General features: G+C 54.4%; 1 protein-coding gene across 1 annotated transcript in view; it reads left to right on the top strand.

Annotated features, from left to right (window-relative positions):
- LOC137318228 (insulin-like growth factor 2 mRNA-binding protein 2) overlaps positions 1-22,773 on the top strand; it is a gene marked incomplete at both ends in the record, with an annotated part of 83,728 nt that overhangs the window by 398 nt on the left and 60,557 nt on the right. The window contains one exon of the mRNA XM_067981159.1: positions 3,579-3,714. Within this exon, the coding sequence (XP_067837260.1) occupies positions 3,579-3,714 (136 nt within the window). The remainder of the gene's footprint in view (positions 1-3,578; positions 3,715-22,773) is intronic.

The following is a 22,773-nucleotide window of genomic DNA, read 5'->3' on the forward strand; positions in this document are numbered from 1 at the left end:
AAGATTTTCCTCATATCACCTTTGGTCCTTTTGCCAATCACCTTAAATCTATGTCCTCTGGTTCTGTACCCATTGGCAGAAGGGTCAAGTTTCTCTCTATCTACTCTGTCTAGACCCTTCATGATTTTGAACACCTCTATCAAATCTCCTCGCAACCATCTCTGTTCCAAGGAGAACAACCCCAGCTTCTCCAGTCTGTCGACATAACTAAAGTCCCTCATCCCTGGAATCATTCTAGTAAATCTCTTCTGCACCCTCTCTAAGGCCTTCACATCTTTCCTAAAGTGCGGTGCCCAGAACTGGACACAATACTCCAGTTGTGGCCGAACCAGTGTTTTATAAAGGTTCATCATGACTTCCTTGCTTTTGTACTCTATGCCTCTATTTATAAAGCCCAGGATCCCGTATGCTTTTTTAACCACTTTCTCAACCTGCCCTGCCACCTTCAAAGATTTGTGCACATATACCCCCAGATCTCTCTGTTCCTGTACCCCTTTTAGGATTGTGCCCTTTAGTTTACACTGCCTCTCCTCATTCTTCCTACCGAAATGTATCACTTCACACTTCTCTGTGTTAAATTTCATTTGCCACGTGTCCGCCCATTCCACCAGCCTGTCTATATCCTCTTGAAGTCTATCAGTATCCTCCTCACTGTTCACTACACTTCCAAGTTTTGTGTTAACTGCAGATTTTGAAATTGTGCCCTGTACACCCAAGTCCAAGTCATTAATATATATCAAGAAAAGCAGTGGTCCCAGCACCGACCCCTGGGGAACACCACTGTACACCTCCCTCCAGTCCGAAAAACAACCGTTCACCAGTACTCTCTGTTTCCTGTCACTTAGCCAATTTCATATCCATGCTGTCACTGCCCCTTTTATTCCAAGGGCTTCAACGTTGCTGACAAGCCTATCACCACATCAACCACATTGCCCTCATCGACCCTCTCTGCTATCTCATCAAAATACACAATCAAGTTACAGCGGGGTTATATACGGAGTAAATCTCCCACTACACTGTCCCATCAAACACTCCCAGGGCAGGTACAGCATGAATTAGATACAGAGTAAATCTCCCTCTACACTGTCCCATCAAACACTCCCAGGGCAGGTACAGCATGAATTAGATACAGAGTAAAGCTCCCTCTACACTGTCCCATCAAACACTCCCAGGGCAGGTACAGCATGAATTAGATACAGAGTAAAGCTCCCTCTACACTGTCCCATCAAACACTCCCAGGGCAGGTACAGGGTTAGATACAGAGTAAAGCTCCCTCTACACTGTCCCGTCAAACACTCCCAGGACAGGTACAGGGTTAGATACAGAGTAAAGCTCCCTCTACACTGTCCCGTCAAACACTCCCAGGACAGGTACAGGGTTAGATACAGAGTAAAGCTCCCTCTACACTGTCCCGTCAAACACTCCCAGGGCAGGTACAGCACGGGTTAGATACAGAGTAAAGCTCCCTCTACACTGTCCCGTCAAACACTCCCAGGGCAGGTACAGCACGGGTTGGATACAGAGTAAAGCTCCCTCTACACTGTCCCATCAAACACTCCCAGGGCAGGTACAGCACGGGTTAGATACAGAGTAAAGCTCCCTCTACACTGTCCCATCAAACACTCCCAGGGCAGGTACAGCACGGGTTAGATACAGAGTAAAGCTCCCTCTACACTGTCCCGTCAAACACTCCCAGGACAGGTACAGGGTTAGATACAGAGTAAAGCTCCCTCTACACTGTCCCGTCAAACACTCCCAGGGCAGGTACAGCACGGGTTAGATACAGAGTAAAGCTCCCTCTACACTGTCCCATCAAACACTCCCAGGACAGGTACAGGGTTAGATACAGAGTTAAGGTCACGACCCAGCACTGACCATGTGCCTCAGACCCAATGTGAGAAGAGTGCCCCCTGTTGTACCTGTATGGTACTGATTCCTTTCCTCCACCAATGGTGTTGTAACCTGTCTCTGTAACAGTGCCAAGTGGAGAAGTGGATGGTGCAGTGCGTTGGAACTTTGGCCTCTGCAACCTGGGCTCAGATGGAGCCTAGACCCCTGTTTGCCAGCTGTGAAATGAGTTTCCCCGTTTCGGTGTAGCGCTGGTGCACGCGGCTTGGCGCTGGTGCACGCGGCTTGGCGCTGGTGCACGCGGCTTGGCGCTGGTGCACGCGGCTTGGCGCTGGTGCACGCGATGTAGTGCTTCAGCACACAACCCCATGGTTTCTAACTGAATGAGTTCTGAGTTGGGTCATTCTGATGTTGCCGTCACTGCTTGCTGTTTGAACGAGCTCCTTACTTGGAGTTGGCTGTTGGAACCCTGGCCCCAGGAGCTCAGATACTTAGAGAATGGCCTCAGCGTCCTGTAAGGATTTGGGCACCTCTGATCACCTTGGGATGGATGAGCAGGATCGGGTGTTCCTGAGGTAGGGAGTGGGCCTGGGCCACACTGCCAACGTCACGAGAAGCCTCTGATTCTCCGTTTGATCTGGAGTTGGTTGTGTGCCTCTCAACCCTTCCCTCAGAAGCCAGATCAATTGTCCCAGAACAACTTTTGAACTCTCACAGCTCCCCTCCCAAACCTCCCCCCACATGGCTCGGTCACAGGAAGTTGCTGCCCGTCCTTGCTTGCAGTGCCAGCTGCACTCGCAACCTCTGGAACATCTGCTGTCTAGAACATGGGGGTGGTCCCCCTGCACTGGAAGTCTGAGCAGGGCCATGGGGGGGCAACACATTGGAGTTTTCCAGTACCCCGTTAGGCAGTCTCCGCAGGGTGGCAGACTCCGCAGGGTGGCAGGCTCCGCAGGGTGGCAGGCTCCGCAGGGTGGCAGACTCCGCAGGGTGGCAGACTCCGCAGGGTGGCAGACTCCGCAGGATGTTTGGCTCCTCCTGACTAGGAATTAAACCTGGCCCAAGGAGCCTCTGAGAGACTCTGGTCAGTGTCGGGTGGTTTAAGTGGACGGGACTCACCACTAATAGTCGAGCCTTGATGCACAACAAAGTGTTCCTGGTGTTAAGAGCGGGGGAGACTCCTACCTGGAGTGCATGATCCTGGATTATCCCCAGTCACAGCCAGAAAGGGAGCAGTCGGTGAGCATCTCTCCTTGTCCATTGAAACCTGTGGAAACAGATGATTCACCCCTTACAGTCGGGAGTCTGACCCTCCCCCCCCCTCCCCCCCCCAACCCCCGGGGATTGCATGTGTGTCTGTGCGTGCTGTGCTCAGTTGTGATGCCCTCCGTGACCGAATAGCTGGCTGACACTCGCTCTCAAGGCTCTGGCGTTCAGCCTGCCCACAGGGGTAAGGTTGCAGGGGGCGAGCCGCTGCCCGTAGAACTCAGCCAGTAAGAGTCGGAGCCTGGGAGAGGAGGACGTTGTGCTGGCAGGCAGGCAGGCAGGCGGCCCGCGGGGCGAGAGCAGTGCCGTGGTGGTGGGTGGGGGTGGGGGGGTCCAGTCTCGTCACCGGGATTCTTACAGTGGCAGGGTACGAAGAGCAGCCCAGCGGTCGGTGCGGCTCGTGATCTCCCGGGAAGGGCTCGACTGTGTCCACGTTGTAAAGCGTGTTTGTTGTGGCTGGTCAGTTTACAGGACTTGACGCTGTATAACCCGGAGAGGACCATCACTGTAAAGGGCAACATTGAGGCCTGCTCGAAAGCTGAAGTAGAGATTATGAAGAAACTCAGAGAGGCGTACGAAAATGACCTTGCTGCTATGAACGTAAGTTCCACTCGCAGGATCGCCCCTGTTTTTACTGAGGTGTTGACAAGAGAGGGCTTGCGCTTGTTGACATAGCACCCGTTTCACGTAGGGTAAACGTCCCAGGGTGCTGAGACAAAGAAGAGGAGATTGGGAGGGCTGACCAAACGCCCGGTCGGAGGGGTGTTTCACAGGAGAGATTTGGGGAGGGAATTCCAGAGCGTGGGGCCGAGGTGGCTGGAGGCACGGCCGCCAATGATGGAGTGAAGGGAAACTGAGAACCACTGATGATTTTGGGACACGTGATGAGGTGCAGCACGGCTGCGTTTCAGAAAGAAAGCTGGTTCATTGGAGGAGAGCCATTCAGGAGGCCAGACAGCGATGGGAAGACGGGGACTGTCCTGTATAATGTGTGCGAGGAGCCAGGGCAGTGTTAAATACGGGTGGGGACGACTGCGAGACTTCGGAGTTGCAGGATCGCAGAGGAGGGAGGCCATTCGGCCCGCGGCGCTCGTGATAGCACAGCGGTCCCACCCCCCACCCCCCCCACCCCCCCCTCGTGCCTGCGTCCCCCCGTGGCCATTTCCAGATCTTGTTGAGCCGATCTTTTCTGGTCGGTTCAGGCTCCCCCATCGACCCTCATCCCCGTACCGAGCCCCAGCTGAGGGCTGCGCTGTGCTGTCTCCTCCATGTCAGCTCGACAAGTACGATGGAACGGGAGGAGAAGGAAATCTCCGGGGAATCCATGAGACAGCTTTACTCGAGTATTTGACACTCTTGCAGCAAAAAAACATTCAACTGACTTTTCAAAGGAATTGTGTTTAGAATATTTGTTTATGTTCGTGTTATGTACGAGGTGCCCAAAGTGAGCCCCAGTTTGAGTGTGAGGCCTCCCAGCAAGGCATTATTGTCAGCCTGTTGCCATGACGAAGATCGTGCACGTTTTCTTTTCAATGCAATGGCGGAATCACATTCCAACGATTCTGCACAATGCTGAAAGCGAGCTCTGATGTGACGTGGGCTGCACTGTCTTTGATAGAGAAAAGCTCAGATCCTAATTCACTCCCATTCACTCTGTCAACTCCAACCTTTTGGGTCACGACACCTCTTAGGTCCCCGGATGCACACGTACGCTGTCTACACAATTTCTTCAGGGTTTACCCTCACATTTCAAACTCCTTCTGTCAGCTCTGTGCTCATTGAGGTGAGCAATGCTCGTGCTGGGGATTGGAACACTTTTTGTTCAGGCATAGGGTCGACAGCAACCGTTCCCAGGGCAGGTACAGGGTTAGATACAGAGTAAAGCTCCCTCTACACTGTCCCGTCAAACACTCCCAGGGCAGGTACAGCACGGGTTAGATACAGAGTAAAGCTCCCTCTACACTGTCCCATCAAACACTCCCAGGGCAGGTACAGCACGGGTTAGATACAGAGTGAAGCTCCCTCTACACTGTCCCGTCAAACACTCCCAGGACAGGTACAGGGTTAGATACAGAGTAAAGCTCCCTCCACACTGTCCCATCAAACACTCCCAGGGCAGGTACAGGGTTAGATACAGAGTAAAGCTCCCTCCACACTGTCCCATCAAACACTCCCAGGGCAGGTACAGCACGGGTTAGATACAGAGTAAAGCTCCCTCTACACTGTCCCATCAAACACTCCCAGGGCAGGTACAGCACGGGTTAGATACAGAGTAAAGCTCCCTCTACACTGTCCCATCAAACACTCCCAGGGCAGGTACAGCACGGGTTAGATACAGAGTAAAGCTCCCTCTACACTGTCCCATCAAACACTCCCAGGGCAGGTACAGCACGGGTTAGATACAGAGTAAAGCTCCCTCTACATTGTCCCATCAAACACTCCCAGAGCAGGTACAGGACAGGTTAGATACCGAGTAAAGCTCCCTCTACACTGTCCCATGAAACACTCCCAGGACAGGTACAGCATGGGTTAGATACAGAGTGAAGCTCCCTCTACACTGCCCCATCAAACACTCCCAGGGCAGGTACAGCACGGGTTAGATACAGAGTAAAGCTTCCTCTACACTGTCCCATCAAACACTCCCAGGGCAGGTACAGCACGGGTTAGATACAGAGTAAAGCTCCCTCTACACTGTCCCATCAAACACTCCCAGGGCAGGTACAGCACGGGTTAGATACAGAGTAAAGCTCCCTCTACACTGTCCCATCAAACACTCCCAGAGCAGGTACAGGACAGGTTAGATACAGAGTAAAGCTCCCTCTACACTGTCCCATGAAACACTCCCAGGACAGGTACAGCATGGGTTAGATACAGAGTGAAGCTCCCTCTACACTGCCCCATCAAACACTCCCAGGGCAGGTACAGCACGGGTTAGATACAGAGTGAAGCTCCCTCTACACTGCCCCATCAAACACTCCCAGGGCAGGTACAGCACGGGTTAGATACAGAGTAAAGCTCCCTCTACACTGTCCCATCAAACACTCCCAGGGCAGGTACAGCACGGGTTAGATACAGAGTAAAGCTCCCTCTACACTGTCCCATCAAACACTCCCAGGGCAGGTACAGCACGGGTTAGATACAGAGTAAAGCTCCCTCTACACTGTCCCATCAAACACTCCCAGGGCAGGTACAGCATGGGTTAGATACAGAGTGAAGCTCCCTCTACACTGCCCCATCAAACACTCCCAGGGCAGGTACAGCACGGGTTAGATACAGAGTAAAGCTCCCTCTACACTGTCCCATCAAACACTCCCAGGGCAGGTACAGCACGGGTTAGATACAGAGTAAAGCTCCCTCTGCACTGTCCCATCAAACACTCCCAGGGCAGGTACAGCACGGGTTAGATACAGAGTAAAGCTCCCTCTACACTGTCCCATCAAACACTCCCAGAGCAGGTGCAGGACAGGTTAGATACAGAGTAAAGCTCCCTCTACACTGTCCCATGAAACACTCCCAGGGCAGGTACAGCACGGGTTAGATACAGAGTAAAGCTCCCTCTACACTGTCCCATGAAACACTCCCAGGGCAGGTACAGCACGGGTTAGATACAGAGTAAAGCTCCCTCTACACTGTCCCATCAAACACTCCCAGGGCAGGTACAGCACGGGTTAGATACAAAGTAAAGCTCCCTCTACACTGTCCCATCAAACACTCCCAGGGCAGGTACAGCACGGGTTAGATACAGAGTAAAGCTCCCTCCACACTGTCCCATCAAACACTCCCAGGGCAGTTACAGCACGGGTTAGATACAGAGTAAAGCTCCCTCTACACTGTCCCATCAAACTCTCCCAGGGCAGGTACAGCACGGGTTAGATACAGAGTAAAGCTCCCTCTACACTGTCCCATCAAACACTCCCAGGACAGGTACAGCACGGGTTAGGTACAGAGTGAAGCTCCCTCTACACTGCCCCATCAAACACTCCCAGGGCAGGTACAGCACGGGTTTGATACAGAGTAAAGCTCCCTCTACACTGTCCCATCAAACACTCCCAGGACAGGTACAGCACGGGTTAGATACAGAGTAAAGCTCCCTCTACACTGTCCCATCAAACACTCCCAGGACAGGTACAGCCCGGACTGTATTGGTTATGGTGGAGCTGGTTTTTGAGAGCGGGGAGAGTGTTTGTTATGCTGGAGCTGGTATTGATTTCTCCGATATCACGGAGAGATATTTAGCGTCCGTTCCTTCAGTCGGTATTGCGGTGGCAGAACTTAGTGTCAGATCACCTAATAATGCAGCCACAATATCCTCAGATAATTGAGTGTTGCAATCCCAGCCACTGTCCGGAAATTATGGGGGGGGGCCGTCGTTGGAAATAACTGGGTGTAGACCAGTGCCTGTGAGTGTGCGCTGGTTACACTGCAAGCCGAGAGTTCTCCCACGCGCGCACACCCATTGAGGTGTGCGTTAGGAATGGCACATCCGTGGTTGGACACAAGGTTTGGCAAACTCGCCAATGAAGTGCAGGAGCTGGGTTACTGGTCTGTGTCTCCAGTGATGAGCAGGAGCTGGGTTACTGGTCTGTGTCTCCAGTGATGAGCAGGAGCTGGGTTACTGGTCTGTGTCTCCAGTGATGAGCAGGAGCTGGGTTACTGGTCTGTGTCTCCAGTGATGAGCAGGAGCTGGGTTACTGGTCTGTGTCTCCAGTGATGAGCAGGAGCTGGGTTACTGGCCTGTGTCTCCAGTGAGCAGGAGCTGGGTTACTGGTCTGTGTCTCCAGTGGGCAGGAGCTGGGTTACTGGTCTGTGTCTCCAGTGAGCAGGAGCTGGGTTACTGGCCTGTGTCTCCAGTGATGAGCAGGAGCTGGGTTACTGGTCTGTGTCTCCAGTGGGCAGGAGCTGGGTTACTGGTCTGTGTCTCCAGTGATGAGCAGGAGCTGGGTTACTGGTCTGTGTCTCCAGTGGGCAGGAGCTGGGTTACTGGTCTGTGTCTCCAGTGATGAGCAGGAGCTGGGTTACTGGTCTGTGTCTCCAGTGGGCAGGAGCTGGGTTACTGGTCTGTGTCTCCAGTGGGCAGGAGCTGGGTTACTGGTCTGTGTCTCCAGTGATGAGCAGGAGCTGGGTTACTGGTCTGTGTCTCCAGTGATGAGCAGGAGCTGGGTTACTGGCCTGTGTCTCCAGTGAGCAGGAGCTGGGTTACTGGTCTGTGTCTCCAGTGGGCAGGAGCTGGGTTACTGGTCTGTGCCTCCAGTGAGCAGGAGCTGGGTTACTGGTCTGTGTCTCCAGTGATGAGCAGGAGCTGGGTTACTGGCCTGTGTCTCCAGTGATGAGCAGGAGCTGGGTTACTGGTCTGTGTCTCCAGTGATGAGCAGGAGCTGGGTTACTGGTCTGTGTCTCCAGTGATGAGCAGGAGCTGGGTTACTGGTCTGTGTCTCCAGTGGGCAGGAGCTGGGTTACTGGTCTGTGTCTCCAGTGATGAGCAGGAGCTGGGTTACTGGTCTGTGTCTCCAGTGGGCAGGAGCTGGGTTACTGGTCTGTGTCTCCAGTGAGCAGGAGCTGGGTTACTGGTCTGTGTCTCCAGTGAGCAGGAGCTGGGTTACTGGTCTGTGTCTCCAGTGATGAGCAGGAGCTGGGTTACTGGTCTGTGTCTCCAGTGATGAGCAGGAGCTGGGTTACTGGTCTGTGTCTCCAGTGATGAGCAGGAGCTGGGTTACTGGTCTGTGTCTCCAGTGATGAGCAGGAGCTGGGTTACTTGTCTGTGTCTCCAGTGATGAGCAGGAGCTGGGTTACTGGTCTGTGTCTCCAGTGATGAGCAGGAGCTGGGTTACTGGTCTGTGTCTCCAGTGATGAGCAGGAGCTGGGTTACTGGTCTGTGTCTCCAGTGAGCAGGAGCTGGGTTACTGGTCTGTGTCTCCAGTGAGCAGGAGCTGGGTTACTGGTCTGTGTCTCCAGTGGGCAGGAGCTGGGTTACTGGTCTGTGTCTCCAGTGGGCAGGAGCTGGGTTACTGGTCTGTGTCTCCAGTGGGCAGGAGCTGGGTTACTGGTCTGTGTCTCCAGTGATGAGCAGGAGCTGGGTTACTGGTCTGTGTCTCCAGTGGGCAGGAGCTGGGTTACTGGTCTGTGTCTCCAGTGGGCAGGAGCTGGGTTACTGGTCTGTGTCTCCAGTGATGAGCAGGAGCTGGGTTACTGGTCTGTGCCTCCAGTGGGCAGGAGCTGGGTTACTGGTCTGTGTCTCCAGTGGGCAGGAGCTGGGTTACTGGTCTGTGTCTCCAGTGATGAGCAGGAGCTGGGTTACTGGTCTGTGTCTCCAGTGAGCAGGAGCTGGGTTACTGGTCTGTGTCTCCAGTGAGCAGGAGCTGGGTTACTGGTCTGTGTCTCCAGTGAGCAGGAGCTGGGTTACTGGTCTGTGTCTCCAGTGGGCAGGAGCTGGGTTACTTGTCTGTGTCTCCAGTGATGAGCAGGAGCTGGGTTACTGGTCTGTGTCTCCAGTGAGCAGGAGCTGGGTTACTGGTCTGTGTCTCCAGTGATGAGCAGGAGCTGGGTTACTGGTCTGTGTCTCCAGTGATGAGCAGGAGCTGGGTTACTGGTCTGTGTCTCCAGTGATGAGCAGGAGCTGGGTTACTGGTCTGTGTCTCCAGTGAGCAGGAGCTGGGTTACTGGTCTGTGTCTCCAGTGGGCAGGAGCTGGGTTACTGGTCTGTGTCTCCAGTGATGAGCAGGAGCTGGGTTACTGGTCTGTGTCTCCAGTGAGCAGGAGCTGGGTTACTGGTCTGTGTCTCCAGTGATGAGCAGGAGCTGGGTTACTGGTCTGTGTCTCCAGTGATGAGCAGGAGCTGGGTTACTGGTCTGTGTCTCCAGTGAGCAGGAGCTGGGTTACTGGTCTGTGTCTCCAGTGGGCAGGAGCTGGGTTACTGGCCTGTGTCTCCAGTGAGCAGGAGCTGGGTTACTGGTCTGTGTCTCCAGTGGGCAGGAGCTGGGTTACTGGTCTGTGTCTCCAGTGGGCAGGAGCTGGGTTACTGGTCTGTGTCTCCAGTGAGCAGGAGCTGGGTTACTGGTCTGTGTCTCCAGTGGGCAGGAGCTGGGTTACTGGCCTGTGTCTCCAGTGATGAGCAGGAGCTGGGTTACTGGTCTGTGTCTCCAGTGAGCAGGAGCTGGGTTACTGGTCTGTGTCTCCAGTGAGCAGGAGCTGGGTTACTGGTCTGTGTCTCCAGTGATGAGCAGGAGCTGGGTTACTGGTCTGTGTCTCCAGTGATGAGCAGGAGCTGGGTTACTGGTCTGTGTCTCCAGTGATGAGCAGGAGCTGGGTTACTGGTCTGTGTCTCCAGTGAGCAGGAGCTGGGTTACTGGTCTGTGTCTCCAGTGATGATCAGGAGCTGGGTTACTGGTCTGTGTCTCCAGTGAGCAGGAGCTGGGTTACTGGTCTGTGTCTCCAGTGAGCAGGAGCTGGGTTACTGGTCTGTGTCTCCAGTGGGCAGGAGCTGGGTTACTGGTTTGTGTCTCCAGTGATGAGCAGGAGCTGGGTTACTGGTCTGTGTCTCCAGTGATGAGCAGGAGCTGGGTTACTGGTCTGTGTCTCCAGTGATGAGCAGGAGCTGGGTTACTGGTCTGTGTCTCCAGTGAGCAGGAGCTGGGTTACTGGTCTGTGTCTCCAGTGAGCAGGAGCTGGGTTACTGGCCTGTGTCTCCAGTGAGCAGGAGCTGGGTTACTGGTCTGTGTCTCCAGTGATGAGCAGGAGCTGGGTTACTGGTCTGTGTCTCCAGTGATGAGCAGGAGCTGGGTTACTGGTCTGTGTCTCCAGTGAGCAGGAGCTGGGTTACTGGCCTGTGTCTCCAGTGATGAGCAGGAGCTGGGTTACTGGTCTGTGTCTCCAGTGATGAGCAGGAGCTGGGTTACTGGTCTGTGTCTCCAGTGAGCAGGAGCTGGGTTACTGGCCTGTGTCTCCAGTGATGAGCAGGAGCTGGGTTACTGGTCTGTGTCTCCAGTGGGCAGGAGCTGGGTTACTGGTCTGTGTCTCCAGTGAGCAGGAGCTGGGTTACTGGTCTGTGTCTCCAGTGATGAGCAGGAGCTGGGTTACTGGTCTGTGTCTCCAGTGGGCAGGAGCTGGGTTACTGGTCTGTGTCTCCAGTGATGAGCAGGAGCTGGGTTACTGGTCTGTGTCTCCAGTGATGAGCAGGAGCTGGGTTACTGGTCTGTGTCTCCAGTGGGCAGGAGCTGGGTTACTGGTCTGTGTCTCCAGTGGGCAGGAGCTGGGTTACTGGTCTGTGTCTCCAGTGGGCAGGAGCTGGGTTACTGGTCTGTGTCTCCAGTGGGCAGGAGCTGGGTTACTGGTCTGTGTCTCCAGTGGGCAGGAGCTGGGTTACTGGTCTGTGTCTCCAGTGGGCAGGAGCTGGGTTACTGGTCTGTGTCTCCAGTGGGCAGGAGCTGGGTTACTGGCCTGTGTCTCCAGTGAGCAGGAGCTGGGTTACTGGTCTGTGTCTCCAGTGATGAGCAGGAGCTGGGTTACTGGTCTGTGTCTCCAGTGGGCAGGAGCTGGGTTACTGGTCTCTGTCTCCAGTGGGCAGGAGCTGGGTTACTGGTCTGTGTCTCCAGTGGGCAGGAGCTGGGTTACTGGTCTGTGTCTCCAGTGGGCAGGAGCTGGGTTACTGGTCTGTGTCTCCAGTGAGCAGGAGCTGGGTGACTGGTCTGTGTCTCCAGTGAGCAGGAGCTGGGTGACTGGTCTGTGTCTCCAGTGCGCAGGAGCTGGGTTACTGGTCTGTGTCTCCAGTGAGCAGGAGCTGGGTTACTGGTCTGTGTCTCCAGTGATGAGCAAGAGCCGGGTTACTGGTCTGTGTCTCCAGTGAGCAGGAGCTGGGTTACTGGTCTGTGTCTCCAGTGATGAGCAGGAGCTGGGTTACTGGTCTGTGTCTCCAGTGAGCAGGAGCTGGGTTACTGGTCTGTGTCTCCAGTGATGAGCAGGAGCTGGGTTACTGGTCTGTGTCTCCAGTGATGAGCAGGAGCTGGGTTACTGGTCTGTGTCTCCAGTGATGAGCAGGAGCTGGGTTACTGGTCTGTGTCTCCAGTGATGAGCAGGAGCTGGGTTACTGGTCTGTGTCTCCAGTGGGCAGGAGCTGGGTTACTGGTCTGTGTCTCCAGTGAGCAGGAGCTGGGTTACTGGTCTGTGTCTCCAGTGAGCAGGAGCTGGGTTACTGGTCTGTGTCTCCAGTGGGCAGGAGCTGGGTTACTGGTCTGTGTCTCCAGTGATGAGCAGGAGCTGGGTTACTGGTCTCTGTCTCCAGTGAGCAGGAGCTGGGTTACTGGTCTGTGTCTCCAGTGAGCAGGAGCTGGGTTACTGGTCTGTGTCTCCAGTGAGCAGGAGCTGGGTTACTGGTCTGTGTCTCCAGTGAGCAGGAGCTGGGTTACTGGTCTGTGTCTCCAGTGGGCAGGAGCTGGGTTACTGGCCTGTGTCTCCATTGGGCAGGAGCTGGGTTACTGGTCTGTGTCTCCAGTGAGCAGGAGCTGGGTTACTGGCCTGTGTCTCCATTGGGCAGGAGCTGGGTTACTGGTCTGTGTCTCCAGTGATGAGCAGGAGCTGGGTTACTGGTCTGTGTCTCCAGTGAGCAGGAGCTGGGTTACTGGCCTGTGTCTCCAGTGAGCAGGAGCTGGGTTACTGGTCTGTGTCTCCAGTGGGCAGGAGCTGGGTTACTGGTCTGTGTCTCCAGTGATGAGCAGGAGCTGGGTTACTGGCCTGTGTCTCCAGTGGGCAGGAGCTGGGTTACTGGTCTGTGTCTCCAGTGAGCAGGAGCTGGGTTACTGGCCTGTGTCTCCAGTGAGCAGGAGCTGGGTTACTGGTCTGTGTCTCCAGTGATGAGCAGGAGCTGGGTTACTGGTCTGTGTCTCCAGTGATGAGCAGGAGCTGGGTTACTGGTCTGTGTCTCCAGTGGGCAGGAGCTGGGTTACTGGTCTGTGTCTCCAGTGAGCAGGAGCTGGGTTACTGGTCTGTGTCTCCAGTGATGAGCAGGAGCTGGGTTACTGGTCTGTGTCTCCAGTGATGAGCAGGAGCTGGGTTACTGGTCTGTGTCTCCAGTGAGCAGGAGCTGGGTTACTGGTCTGTGTCTCCAGTGGGCAGGAGCTGGGTTACTGGTCTGTGTCTCCAGTAGGCAGGAGCTGGGTTACTGGTCTGTGTCTCCAGTGAGCAGGAGCTGGGTTACTGGTCTGTGTCTCCAGTGAGCAGGAGCTGGGTTACTGGTCTGTGTCTCCAGTGGGCAGGAGCTGGGTTACTGGTCTGTGTCTCCAGTGATGAGCAGGAGCTGGGTTACTGGTCTCTGTCTCCAGTGAGCAGGAGCTGGGTTACTGGTCTGTGTCTCCAGTGAGCAGGAGCTGGGTTACTGGTCTGTGTCTCCAGTGAGCAGGAGCTGGGTTACTGGTCTGTGTCTCCAGTGAGCAGGAGCTGGGTTACTGGTCTGTGTCTCCAGTGATGAGCAGGAGCTGGGTTACTGGTCTGTGTCTCCAGTGAGCAGGAGCTGGGTTACTGGTCTGTGTCTCCAGTGATGAGCAGGAGCTGGGTTACTGGCCTGTGTCTCCAGTGAGCAGGAGCTGGGTTACTGGTCTGTGTCTCCAGTGATGAGCAGGAGCTGGGTTACTGGTCTGTGTCTCCAGTGATGAGCAGGAGCTGGGTTACTGGCCTGTGTCTCCAGTGAGCAGGAGCTGGGTTACTGGTCTGTGTCTCCAGTGGGCAGGAGCTGGGTTACTGGTCTGTGTCTCCAGTGATGAGCAGGAGCTGGGTTACTGGCCTGTGTCTCCAGTGGGCAGGAGCTGGGTTACTGGTCTGTGTCTCCAGTGAGCAGGAGCTGGGTTACTGGCCTGTGTCTCCAGTGAGCAGGAGCTGGGTTACTGGTCTGTGTCTCCAGTGATGAGCAGGAGCTGGGTTACTGGTCTGTGTCTCCAGTGGGCAGGAGCTGGGTTACTGGTCTGTGTCTCCAGTGAGCAGGAGCTGGGTTACTGGTCTGTGTCTCCAGTGATGAGCAGGAGCTGGGTTACTGGTCTGTGTCTCCAGTGGGCAGGAGCTGGGTTACTGGTCTGTGTCTCCAGTGATGAGCAGGAGCTGGGTTACTGGTCTGTGTCTCCAGTGAGCAGGAGCTGGGTTACTGGTCTGTGTCTCCAGTGATGAGCAGGAGCTGGGTTACTGGTCTGTGTCTCCAGTGATGAGCAGGAACTGGGTTACTGGTCTGTGTCTCCAGTGAGCAGGAGCTGGGTTACTGGTCTGTGTCTCCAGTGATGGGCAGGAGCTGGGTTACTGGTCTGTGTCTCCAGTGATGAGCAGGAGCTGGGTTACTGGTCTGTGTCTCCAGTGAGCAGGAGCTGGGTTACTGGTCTGTGTCTCCAGTGATGAGCAAGAGCTGGGTTACTGGTCTGTGTCTCCAGTGATGAGCAGGAGCTGGGTTACTGGTCTGTGTCTCCAGTGATGAGCAGGAGCTGGGTTACTGGTCTGTGTCTCCAGTGGGCAGGAGCTGGGTTACTGGTCTGTGTCTCCAGTGAGCAGGAGCTGGGTTACTGGTCTGTGTCTCCAGTGAGCAGGAGCTGGGTTACTGGTCTGTGTCTCCAGTGAGCAGGAGCTGGGTTACTGGTCTGTGTCTCCAGTGAGCAGGAGCTGGGTTACTGGCCTGTGTCTCCAGTGAGCAGGAGCTGGGTTACTGGTCTGTGTCTCCAGTGCGCAGGAGCTGGGTTACTGGTCTGTGTCTCCAGTGATGAGCAGGAGCTGGGTTACTGGTCTGTGTCTCCAGTGGGCAGGAGCTGGGTTACTGGTCTGTGTCTCCAGTGATGAGCAGGAGCTGGGTTACTGGTCTGTGTCTCCAGTGAGCAGGAGCTGGGTTACTGGTCTGTGTCTCCAGTGATGAGCAGGAGCTGGGTTACTGGTCTGTGTCTCCAGTGATGAGCAGGAACTGGGTTACTGGTCTGTGTCTCCAGTGAGCAGGAGCTGGGTTACTGGTCTGTGTCTCCAGTGATGGGCAGGAGCTGGGTTACTGGTCTGTGTCTCCAGTGATGAGCAGGAGCTGGGTTACTGGTCTGTGTCTCCAGTGAGCAGGAGCTGGGTTACTGGTCTGTGTCTCCAGTGATGAGCAAGAGCTGGGTTACTGGTCTGTGTCTCCAGTGATGAGCAGGAGCTGGGTTACTGGTCTGTGTCTCCAGTGATGAGCAGGAGCTGGGTTACTGGTCTGTGTCTCCAGTGGGCAGGAGCTGGGTTACTGGTCTGTGTCTCCAGTGAGCAGGAGCTGGGTTACTGGTCTGTGTCTCCAGTGAGCAGGAGCTGGGTTACTGGTCTGTGTCTCCAGTGAGCAGGAGCTGGGTTACTGGTCTGTGTCTCCAGTGAGCAGGAGCTGGGTTACTGGCCTGTGTCTCCAGTGAGCAGGAGCTGGGTTACTGGTCTGTGTCTCCAGTGCGCAGGAGCTGGGTTACTGGTCTGTGTCTCCAGTGATGAGCAGGAGCTGGGTTACTGGTCTGTGTCTCCAGTGATGAGCAGGAGCTGGGTTACTGGTCTGTGTCTCCAGTGGGCAGGAGCTGGGTTACTGGTCTGTGTCTCCAGTGGGCAGGAGCTGGGTTACTGGCCTGTGTCTCCAGTGAGCAGGAGCTGGGTTACTGGTCTGTGTCTCCAGTGATGAGCAGGAGCTGGGTTACTGGTCTGTGTCTCCAGTGAGCAGGAGCTGGGTTACTGGTCTGTGTCTCCAGTGAGCAGGAGCTGGGTTACTGGTCTGTGTCTCCAGTGATGAGCAGGAGCTGGGTTACTGGTCTGTGTCTCCAGTGAGCAGGAGCTGGGTTACTGGTCTGTGTCTCCAGTGATGAGCAGGAGCTGGGTTACTGGTCTGTGTCTCCAGTGATGAGCAGGAGCTGGGTTACTGGTCTGTGTCTCCAGTGGGCAGGAGCTGGGTTACTGGTCTGTGTCTCCAGTGATGAGCAGGAGCTGGGTTACTGGCCTGTGTCTCCAGTGGGCAGGAGCTGGGTTACTGGTCTGTGTCTCCAGTGAGCAGGAGCTGGGTTACTGGCCTGTGTCTCCAGTGAGCAGGAGCTGGGTTACTGGTCTGTGTCTCCAGTGATGAGCAGGAGCTGGGTTACTGGTCTGTGTCTCCAGTGATGAGCAGGAGCTGGGTTACTGGTCTGTGTCTCCAGTGGGCAGGAGCTGGGTTACTGGTCTGTGTCTCCAGTGATGAGCAGGAGCTGGGTTACTGGTCTGTGTCTCCAGTGAGCAGGAGCTGGGTTACTGGTCTGTGTCTCCAGTGATGAGCAGGAGCTGGGTTACTGGTCTGTGTCTCCAGTGATGAGCAGGAGCTGGGTTACTGGTCTGTGTCTCCAGTGATGAGCAGGAGCTGGGTTACTGGTCTGTGTCTCCAGTGATGAGCAGGAGCTGGGTTACTGGTCTGTGTCTCCAGTGAGCAGGAGCTGGGTTACTGGTCTGTGTCTCCAGTGATGAGCAGGAGCTGGGTTACTGGTCTGTGTCTCCAGTGATGGGCAAGAGCTGGGTTACTGGTCTGTGTCTCCAGTGAGCAGGAGCTGGGTTACTGGTCTGTGTCTCCAGTGATGAGCAAGAGCTGGGTTACTGGTCTGTGTCTCCAGTGAGCAGGAGCTGGGTTACTGGTCTGTGTCTCCAGTGAGCAGGAGCTGGGTTACTGGTCTGTGTCTCCAGTGAGCAGGAGCTGGCTTACTGGTCTGTGTCTCCAGTGATGAGCAGGAGCTGGGTTACTGGTCTGTGTCTCCAGTGAGCAGGAGCTGGGTTACTGGTCTGTGTCTCCAGTGAGCAGGAGCTGGGTTACTGGTCTGTGTCTCCAGTGATGAGCAGGAGCTGGGTTACTGGTCTGTGTCTCCAGTGAGCAGGAGCTGGGTTACTGGTCTGTGTCTCCAGTGATGAGCAAGAGCTGGGTTACTGGTCTGTGTCTCCAGTGGGCAGGAGCTGGGTTACTGGTCTGTGTCTCCAGTGATGAGCAGGAGCTGGGTTACTGGTCTGTGTCTCCAGTGAGCAGGAGCTGGGTTACTGGTCTGTGTCTCCAGTGATGAGCAGGAGCTGGGTTACTGGTCTGTGTCTCCAGTGAGCAGGAGCTGGGTTACTGGTCTGTGTCTCCAGTGAGCAGGAGCTGGGTTACTGGTCTGTGTCTCCAGTGAGCAGGAGCTGGGTTACTGGTCTGTGTCTCCAGTGATGAGCAGGAGCTGGGTTACTGGTCTGTGTCTCCAGTGGGCAGGAGCTGGGTTACTGGTCTGTGTCTCCAGTGAACAGGAGCTGGGTTACTGGTCTGTGTCTCCAGTGATGAGCAGGAGCTGGGTTACTGGTCTGTGTCTCCAGTGAGCAGGAGCTGGGTTACTGGTCTGTGTCTCCAGTGATGAGCAGGAGCTGGGTTACTGGTCTGTGTCTCCAGTGAGCAGGAGCTGGGTTACTGGTCTGTGTCTCCAGTGAGCAGGAGCTGGGTTACTGGTCTGTGTCTCCAGTGATGAGCAGGAGCTGGGTTACTGGTCTGTGTCTCCAGTGAGCAGGAGCTGGGTTACTGGTCTGTGTCTCCAGTGAGCAGGAGCTGGGTTACTGGTCTGTGTCTCCAGTGATGAGCAGGAGCTGGGTTACTGGTCTGTGTCTCCAGTGAGCAGGAGCTGGGTTACTGGTCTGTGTCTCCAGTGATGAGCAGGAGCTGGGTTACTGGTCTGTGTCTCCAGTGAGCAGGAGCTGGGTTACTGGTCTGTGTCTCCAGTGAGCAGGAGCTGGGTTACTGGTCTGTGTCTCCAGTGATGAGCAGGAGCTGGGTTACTGGTCTGTGTCTCCAGTGAGCAGGAGCTGGGTTACTGGTCTGTGTCTCCAGTGAGCAGGAGCTGGGTTACTGGTCTGTGTCTCCAGTGATGAGCAGGAGCTGGGTTACTGGTCTGTGTCTCCAGTGGGCAGGAGCTGGGTTACTGGTCTGTGTCTCCAGTGGGCAGGAGCTGGGTTACTGGTCTGTGTCTCCAGTGATGAGCAGGAGCTGGGTTACTGGTCTGTGTCTCCAGTGAGCAGGAGCTGGGTTACTGGTCTGTGTCTCCAGTGGGCAGGAGCTGGGTTACTGGTCTGTGTCTCCAGTGGGCAGGAGCTGGGTTACTGGTCTGTGTCTCCAGTGATGAGCAGGAGCTGGGTTACTGGCCTGTGTCTCCAGTGGGCAGGAGCTGGGTTACTGGTCTGTGTCTCCAGTGATGAGCAGGAGCTGGGTTACTGGCCTGTGTCTCCAGTGGGCAGGAGCTGGGTTACTGGTCTGTGTCTCCAGTGATGAGCAGGAGCTGGGTTACTGGTCTGTGTCTCCAGTGGGCAGGAGCTGGGTTACTGGTCTGTGTCTCCAGTGATGAGCAGGAGCTGGGTTACTGGTCTGTGTCTCCAGTGATGAGCAGGAGCTGGGTTACTGGTCTGTGTCTCCAGTGATGAGCAGGAGCTGGGTTACTGGTCTGTGTCTCCAGTGATGAGCAGGAGCTGGGTTACTGGCCTGTGTCTCCAGTGGGCAGGAGCTGGGTTACTGGTCTGTGTCTCCAGTGAGCAGGAGCTGGGTTACTGGTCTGTGTCTCCAGTGAGCAGGAGCTGGGTTACTGGTCTGTGTCTCCAGTGGGCAGGAGCTGGGTTACTGGTCTGTGTCTCCAGTGGGCAGGAGCTGGGTTACTGGTCTGTGTCTCCAGTGAGCAGGAGCTGGGTTACTGGTCTGTGTCTCCAGTGAGCAGGAGCTGGGTTACTGGTCTGTGTCTCCAGTGAGCAGGAGCTGGGTTACTGGTCTGTGTCTCCAGTGATGAGCAGGAGCTGGGTTACTGGTCTGTGTCTCCAGTGATGGGCAGGAGCTGGGTTACTGGTCTGTGTCTCCAGTGAGCAGGAGCTGGGTTACTGGTCTGTGTCTCCAGTGATGAGCAGGAGCTGGGTTACTGGTCTGTGTCTCCAGTGATGAGCAGGAGCTGGGTTACTGGTCTGTGTCTCCAGTGATGAGCAGGAGCTGGGTTACTGGTCTGTGTCTCCAGTGAGCAGGAGCTGGGTTACTGGTCTGTGTCTCCAGTGATGAGCAGGAGCTGGGTTACTGGTCTGTGTCTCCAGTGGGCAGGAGCTGGGTTACTGGTCTGTGTCTCCAGTGGGCAGGAGCTGGGTTACTGGTCTGTGTCTCCAGTGATGAGCAGGAGCTGGGTTACTGGTCTGTGTCTCCAGTGATGAGCAGGAGCTGGGTTACTGGTCTGTGTCTCCAGTGATGAGCAGGAGCTGGGTTACTGGTCTGTGTCTCCAGTGAGCAGGAGCTGGGTTACTGGTCTGTGTCTCCAGTGATGAGCAGGAGCTGGGTTACTGGTCTGTGTCTCCAGTGATGAGCAGGAGCTGGGTTACTGGTCTGTGTCTCCAGTGAGCAGGAGCTGGGTTACTGGTCTGTGTCTCCAGTGAGCAGGAGCTGGGTTACTGGTCTGTGTCTCCAGTGATGAGCAGGAGCTGGGTTACTGGTCTGTGTCTCCAGTGGGCAGGAGCTGGGTTACTGGTCTGTGTCTCCAGTGGGCAGGAGCTGGGTAACTGGCCTGTGTCTCCAGTGGGCAGGAGCTGGGTTACTGGTCTGTGTCTCCAGTGGGCAGGAGCTGGGTAACTGGCCTGTGTCTCCAGTGGGCAGGAGCTGGGTTACTGGTCTGTGTCTCCAGTGGGCAGGAGCTGGGTAACTGGCCTGTGTCTCCAGTGATGAGCAGGAGCTGGGTTACTGGTCTGTGTCTCCAGTGATGAGCAGGAGCTGGGTTACTGGCCTGTGTCTCCAGTGGGCAGGAGCTGGGTTACTGGCCTGTGTCTCCAGTGGGCAGGAGCTGGGTTACTGGTCTGTGTCTCCAGTGGGCAGGAGCTGGGTTACTGGCCTGTGTCTCCAGTGGGCAGGAGCTGGGTTACTGGTCTGTGTCTCCAGTGGGCAGGAGCTGGGTTACTGGTCTGTGTCTCCAGTGATGAGCAGGAGCTGGGTTACTGGCCTGTGTCTCCAGTGGGCAGGAGCTGGGTTACTGGTCTGTGTCTCCAGTGGGCAGGAGCTGGGTTACTGGTCTGTGTCTCCAGTGAGCAGGAGCTGGGTTACTGGTCTGTGTCTCCAGTGATGAGCAGGAGCTGGGTGACTGGTCTGTGTCTCCAGTGATGAGCAGGAGCTGGGTTACTGGTCTGTGTCTCCAGTGATGAGCAGGAGCTGGGTTACTGGCCTGTGTCTCCAGTGATGAGCAGGAGCTGGGTTACTGGCCTGTGTCTCCAGTGGGCAGGAGCTGGGTTACTGGTCTGTGTCTCCAGTGATGAGCAGGAGCTGGGTTACTGGTCTGTGTCTCCAGTGATGAGCAGGAGCTGGGTTACTGGTCTGTGTCTCCAGTGATGAGCAGGAGCTGGGTTACTGGCCTGTGTCTCCAGTGATGAGCAGGAGCTGGGTTACTGGCCTGTGTCTCCAGTGGGCAGGAGCTGGGTTACTGGCCTGTGTCTCCAGTGAGCAGGAGCTGGGTTACTGGTCTGTGTCTCCAGTGGGCAGGAGCTGGGTTACTGGTCTGTGTCTCCAGTGGGCAGGAGCTGGGTTACTGGTCTGTGTCTCCAGTGGGCAGGAGCTGGGTTACTGGTCTGATCCACTTTTACTCCAGCTGTGAGAGGAAAGTTTTTAAAAAAAAATTCATGGGATGCGGGCGTCGTTGGCGAGGCCGGCATTTATTGCCCATCCCTAATTGCCCTTGAGAAGGTGGTGGTGAGCCGCCTTCTTGAACCGCTGCAGTCCGTGTGGTGAAGGTTCTCCCACAGTGCTGTTAGGAAGGGAGTTCCAGGATTTTGACCCAGCGACGATGAAGGACGATGATATATTTCCAAGTCGGGATGGTGTGTGACTTGGGGGGGAACGTGCAGGTGGTGTTGTTCCCATGCGCCTGCTGCCCTTGAGCAACGCTGAATGAGGAAGTGCTTGCAGCCGGTTAAACAAACCACAGACTGATACAGTTTGACATCTCGAAATGTAGGTCACCTCTGAGACGCTGGCCCGGTCCCAGGGAGTGTGATCGAGGAGGAGCAGACAGAGATCTGTCGAGTGCTGGCTCCATTGGGAATGATTAATGGATAGCCAGTGTGTCAGGTTGGTCAGAGGCTGAAACACAGCTGGAAAATCCCAGGTTATTCCTGACCTCCTTCCGACCCAATTTCTCGCTCTTTCTCGTTCTCGCTCTCTCCCTCACTCTCGCTCTGCTCTCTCTCTCTCTCGCTCTGCTTTCTCTCGCTCTCGCTCTCTCTCGCTCTGCTCTCTGCTCACACACTCTCTCTCTCTCTGCTCTCTCTCCTGCTCTCACTCTGCTCTCTCTCGCTCTTTCTCTTGCGAGAAAGTATGAGTGTACGGGCAATCTCACAATCAAATAGCCTGAACACCCATTGTCCAGACCCTTATTAATCAAATATCCTGAACACCCATTGTCCAGTCCCTTATTAATCAAATATCCTGAACACTCATTGTCCAGTCCTTTATTAATCAAATAGTCTGAACACCCATTGTCCTGTCCCTTATTAATCAAATATCCTGAACACTCATTGTCCAGTCCTTTATTAATCAAATATCCTGAACACCCATTGTCCAGTCCCTTATTAATCAAATATCCTGAACACTCATTGTCCAGTCCTTTATCAACCAAATATCCTGAACACCCATTGTCCAGTCCCTTATTAATCAAATATCCTGAACACTCATTGTCCAGTCCTTTATTAATCAAATAGCCTGAACACCCATTGTCCTGTCCCTTATTAATCAAATATCCTGAACACTCATTGTCCTGTCCCTTATTAATCAAATATCCTGAACACTCATTGTCCTGTCCTTCATGAATCAAATAGCCTGAACACTCATTGTCCTGTCCTTTATTAATCAAATAGTCTGAACACCCATTGTCCTGTCCTTTATTAATAAAAAAGCCTGAACACTCATTGTCCTGTCCCTTATTAATCAAATAGCCTGAACACTCATTGTCCGGTCCTTTATTAATCAATTGGTCTGAACACCCATTGTCCTGTCCTTTATTAATCAATTAGTCTGAACACCCATCGTCCAGTCCTTTATTAATCAAATAGCCTGAACACCCATTGTCCAGTCCTTTATTAATCAAATAGCCTGAACACCCATTGTCCAGTCCTTTATTAATCAAATATCCTGAACACCCATTGTCCAGTCCTTTATTAATCAAATATCCTGAACACCCATTGTCCAGTCCTTTATTAATCAATGAGTCTGAACACCCATTGTCCAGTCCTTTATTAATCAAATAGACTGAACACCCATTGTCCTGTCCTTTATTAATCAATGAGTCTGAACACTCATTGTCCAGTCCTTTATTAATCAAATATCCTGAACACTTATTGTCCAGTCCTTTATCAATCAAATATCCTGAACACCCATTGTCCAGTCCTTTATTAATCAAATATCCTGAACACCCATTGTCCTGTCCTTTATTAATCAAATATCCTGAACACCCATTGTCCTGTCCTTGATTAATCAAATATCCTGAACACCCATTGTCCAGTCCTTTATTAATCAAATATCCTGAACACTCATTGTCCAGTCCTTTATTAATCAAATATCCTGAACACTCATTGTCCTGTCCTTTATTAATCAAATATCCTGAACACCCATTGTCCAGTCCTTTATTAATCAAATATCCTGAACACCCATTGTCCTGTCCTTTATTAATCAAATAGCCT

This window comes from Heptranchias perlo, unplaced genomic scaffold (genome assembly GCF_035084215.1).
Source record: "Heptranchias perlo isolate sHepPer1 unplaced genomic scaffold, sHepPer1.hap1 HAP1_SCAFFOLD_664, whole genome shotgun sequence".
Lineage (NCBI taxonomy): Eukaryota > Metazoa > Chordata > Chondrichthyes > Hexanchiformes > Hexanchidae > Heptranchias > Heptranchias perlo.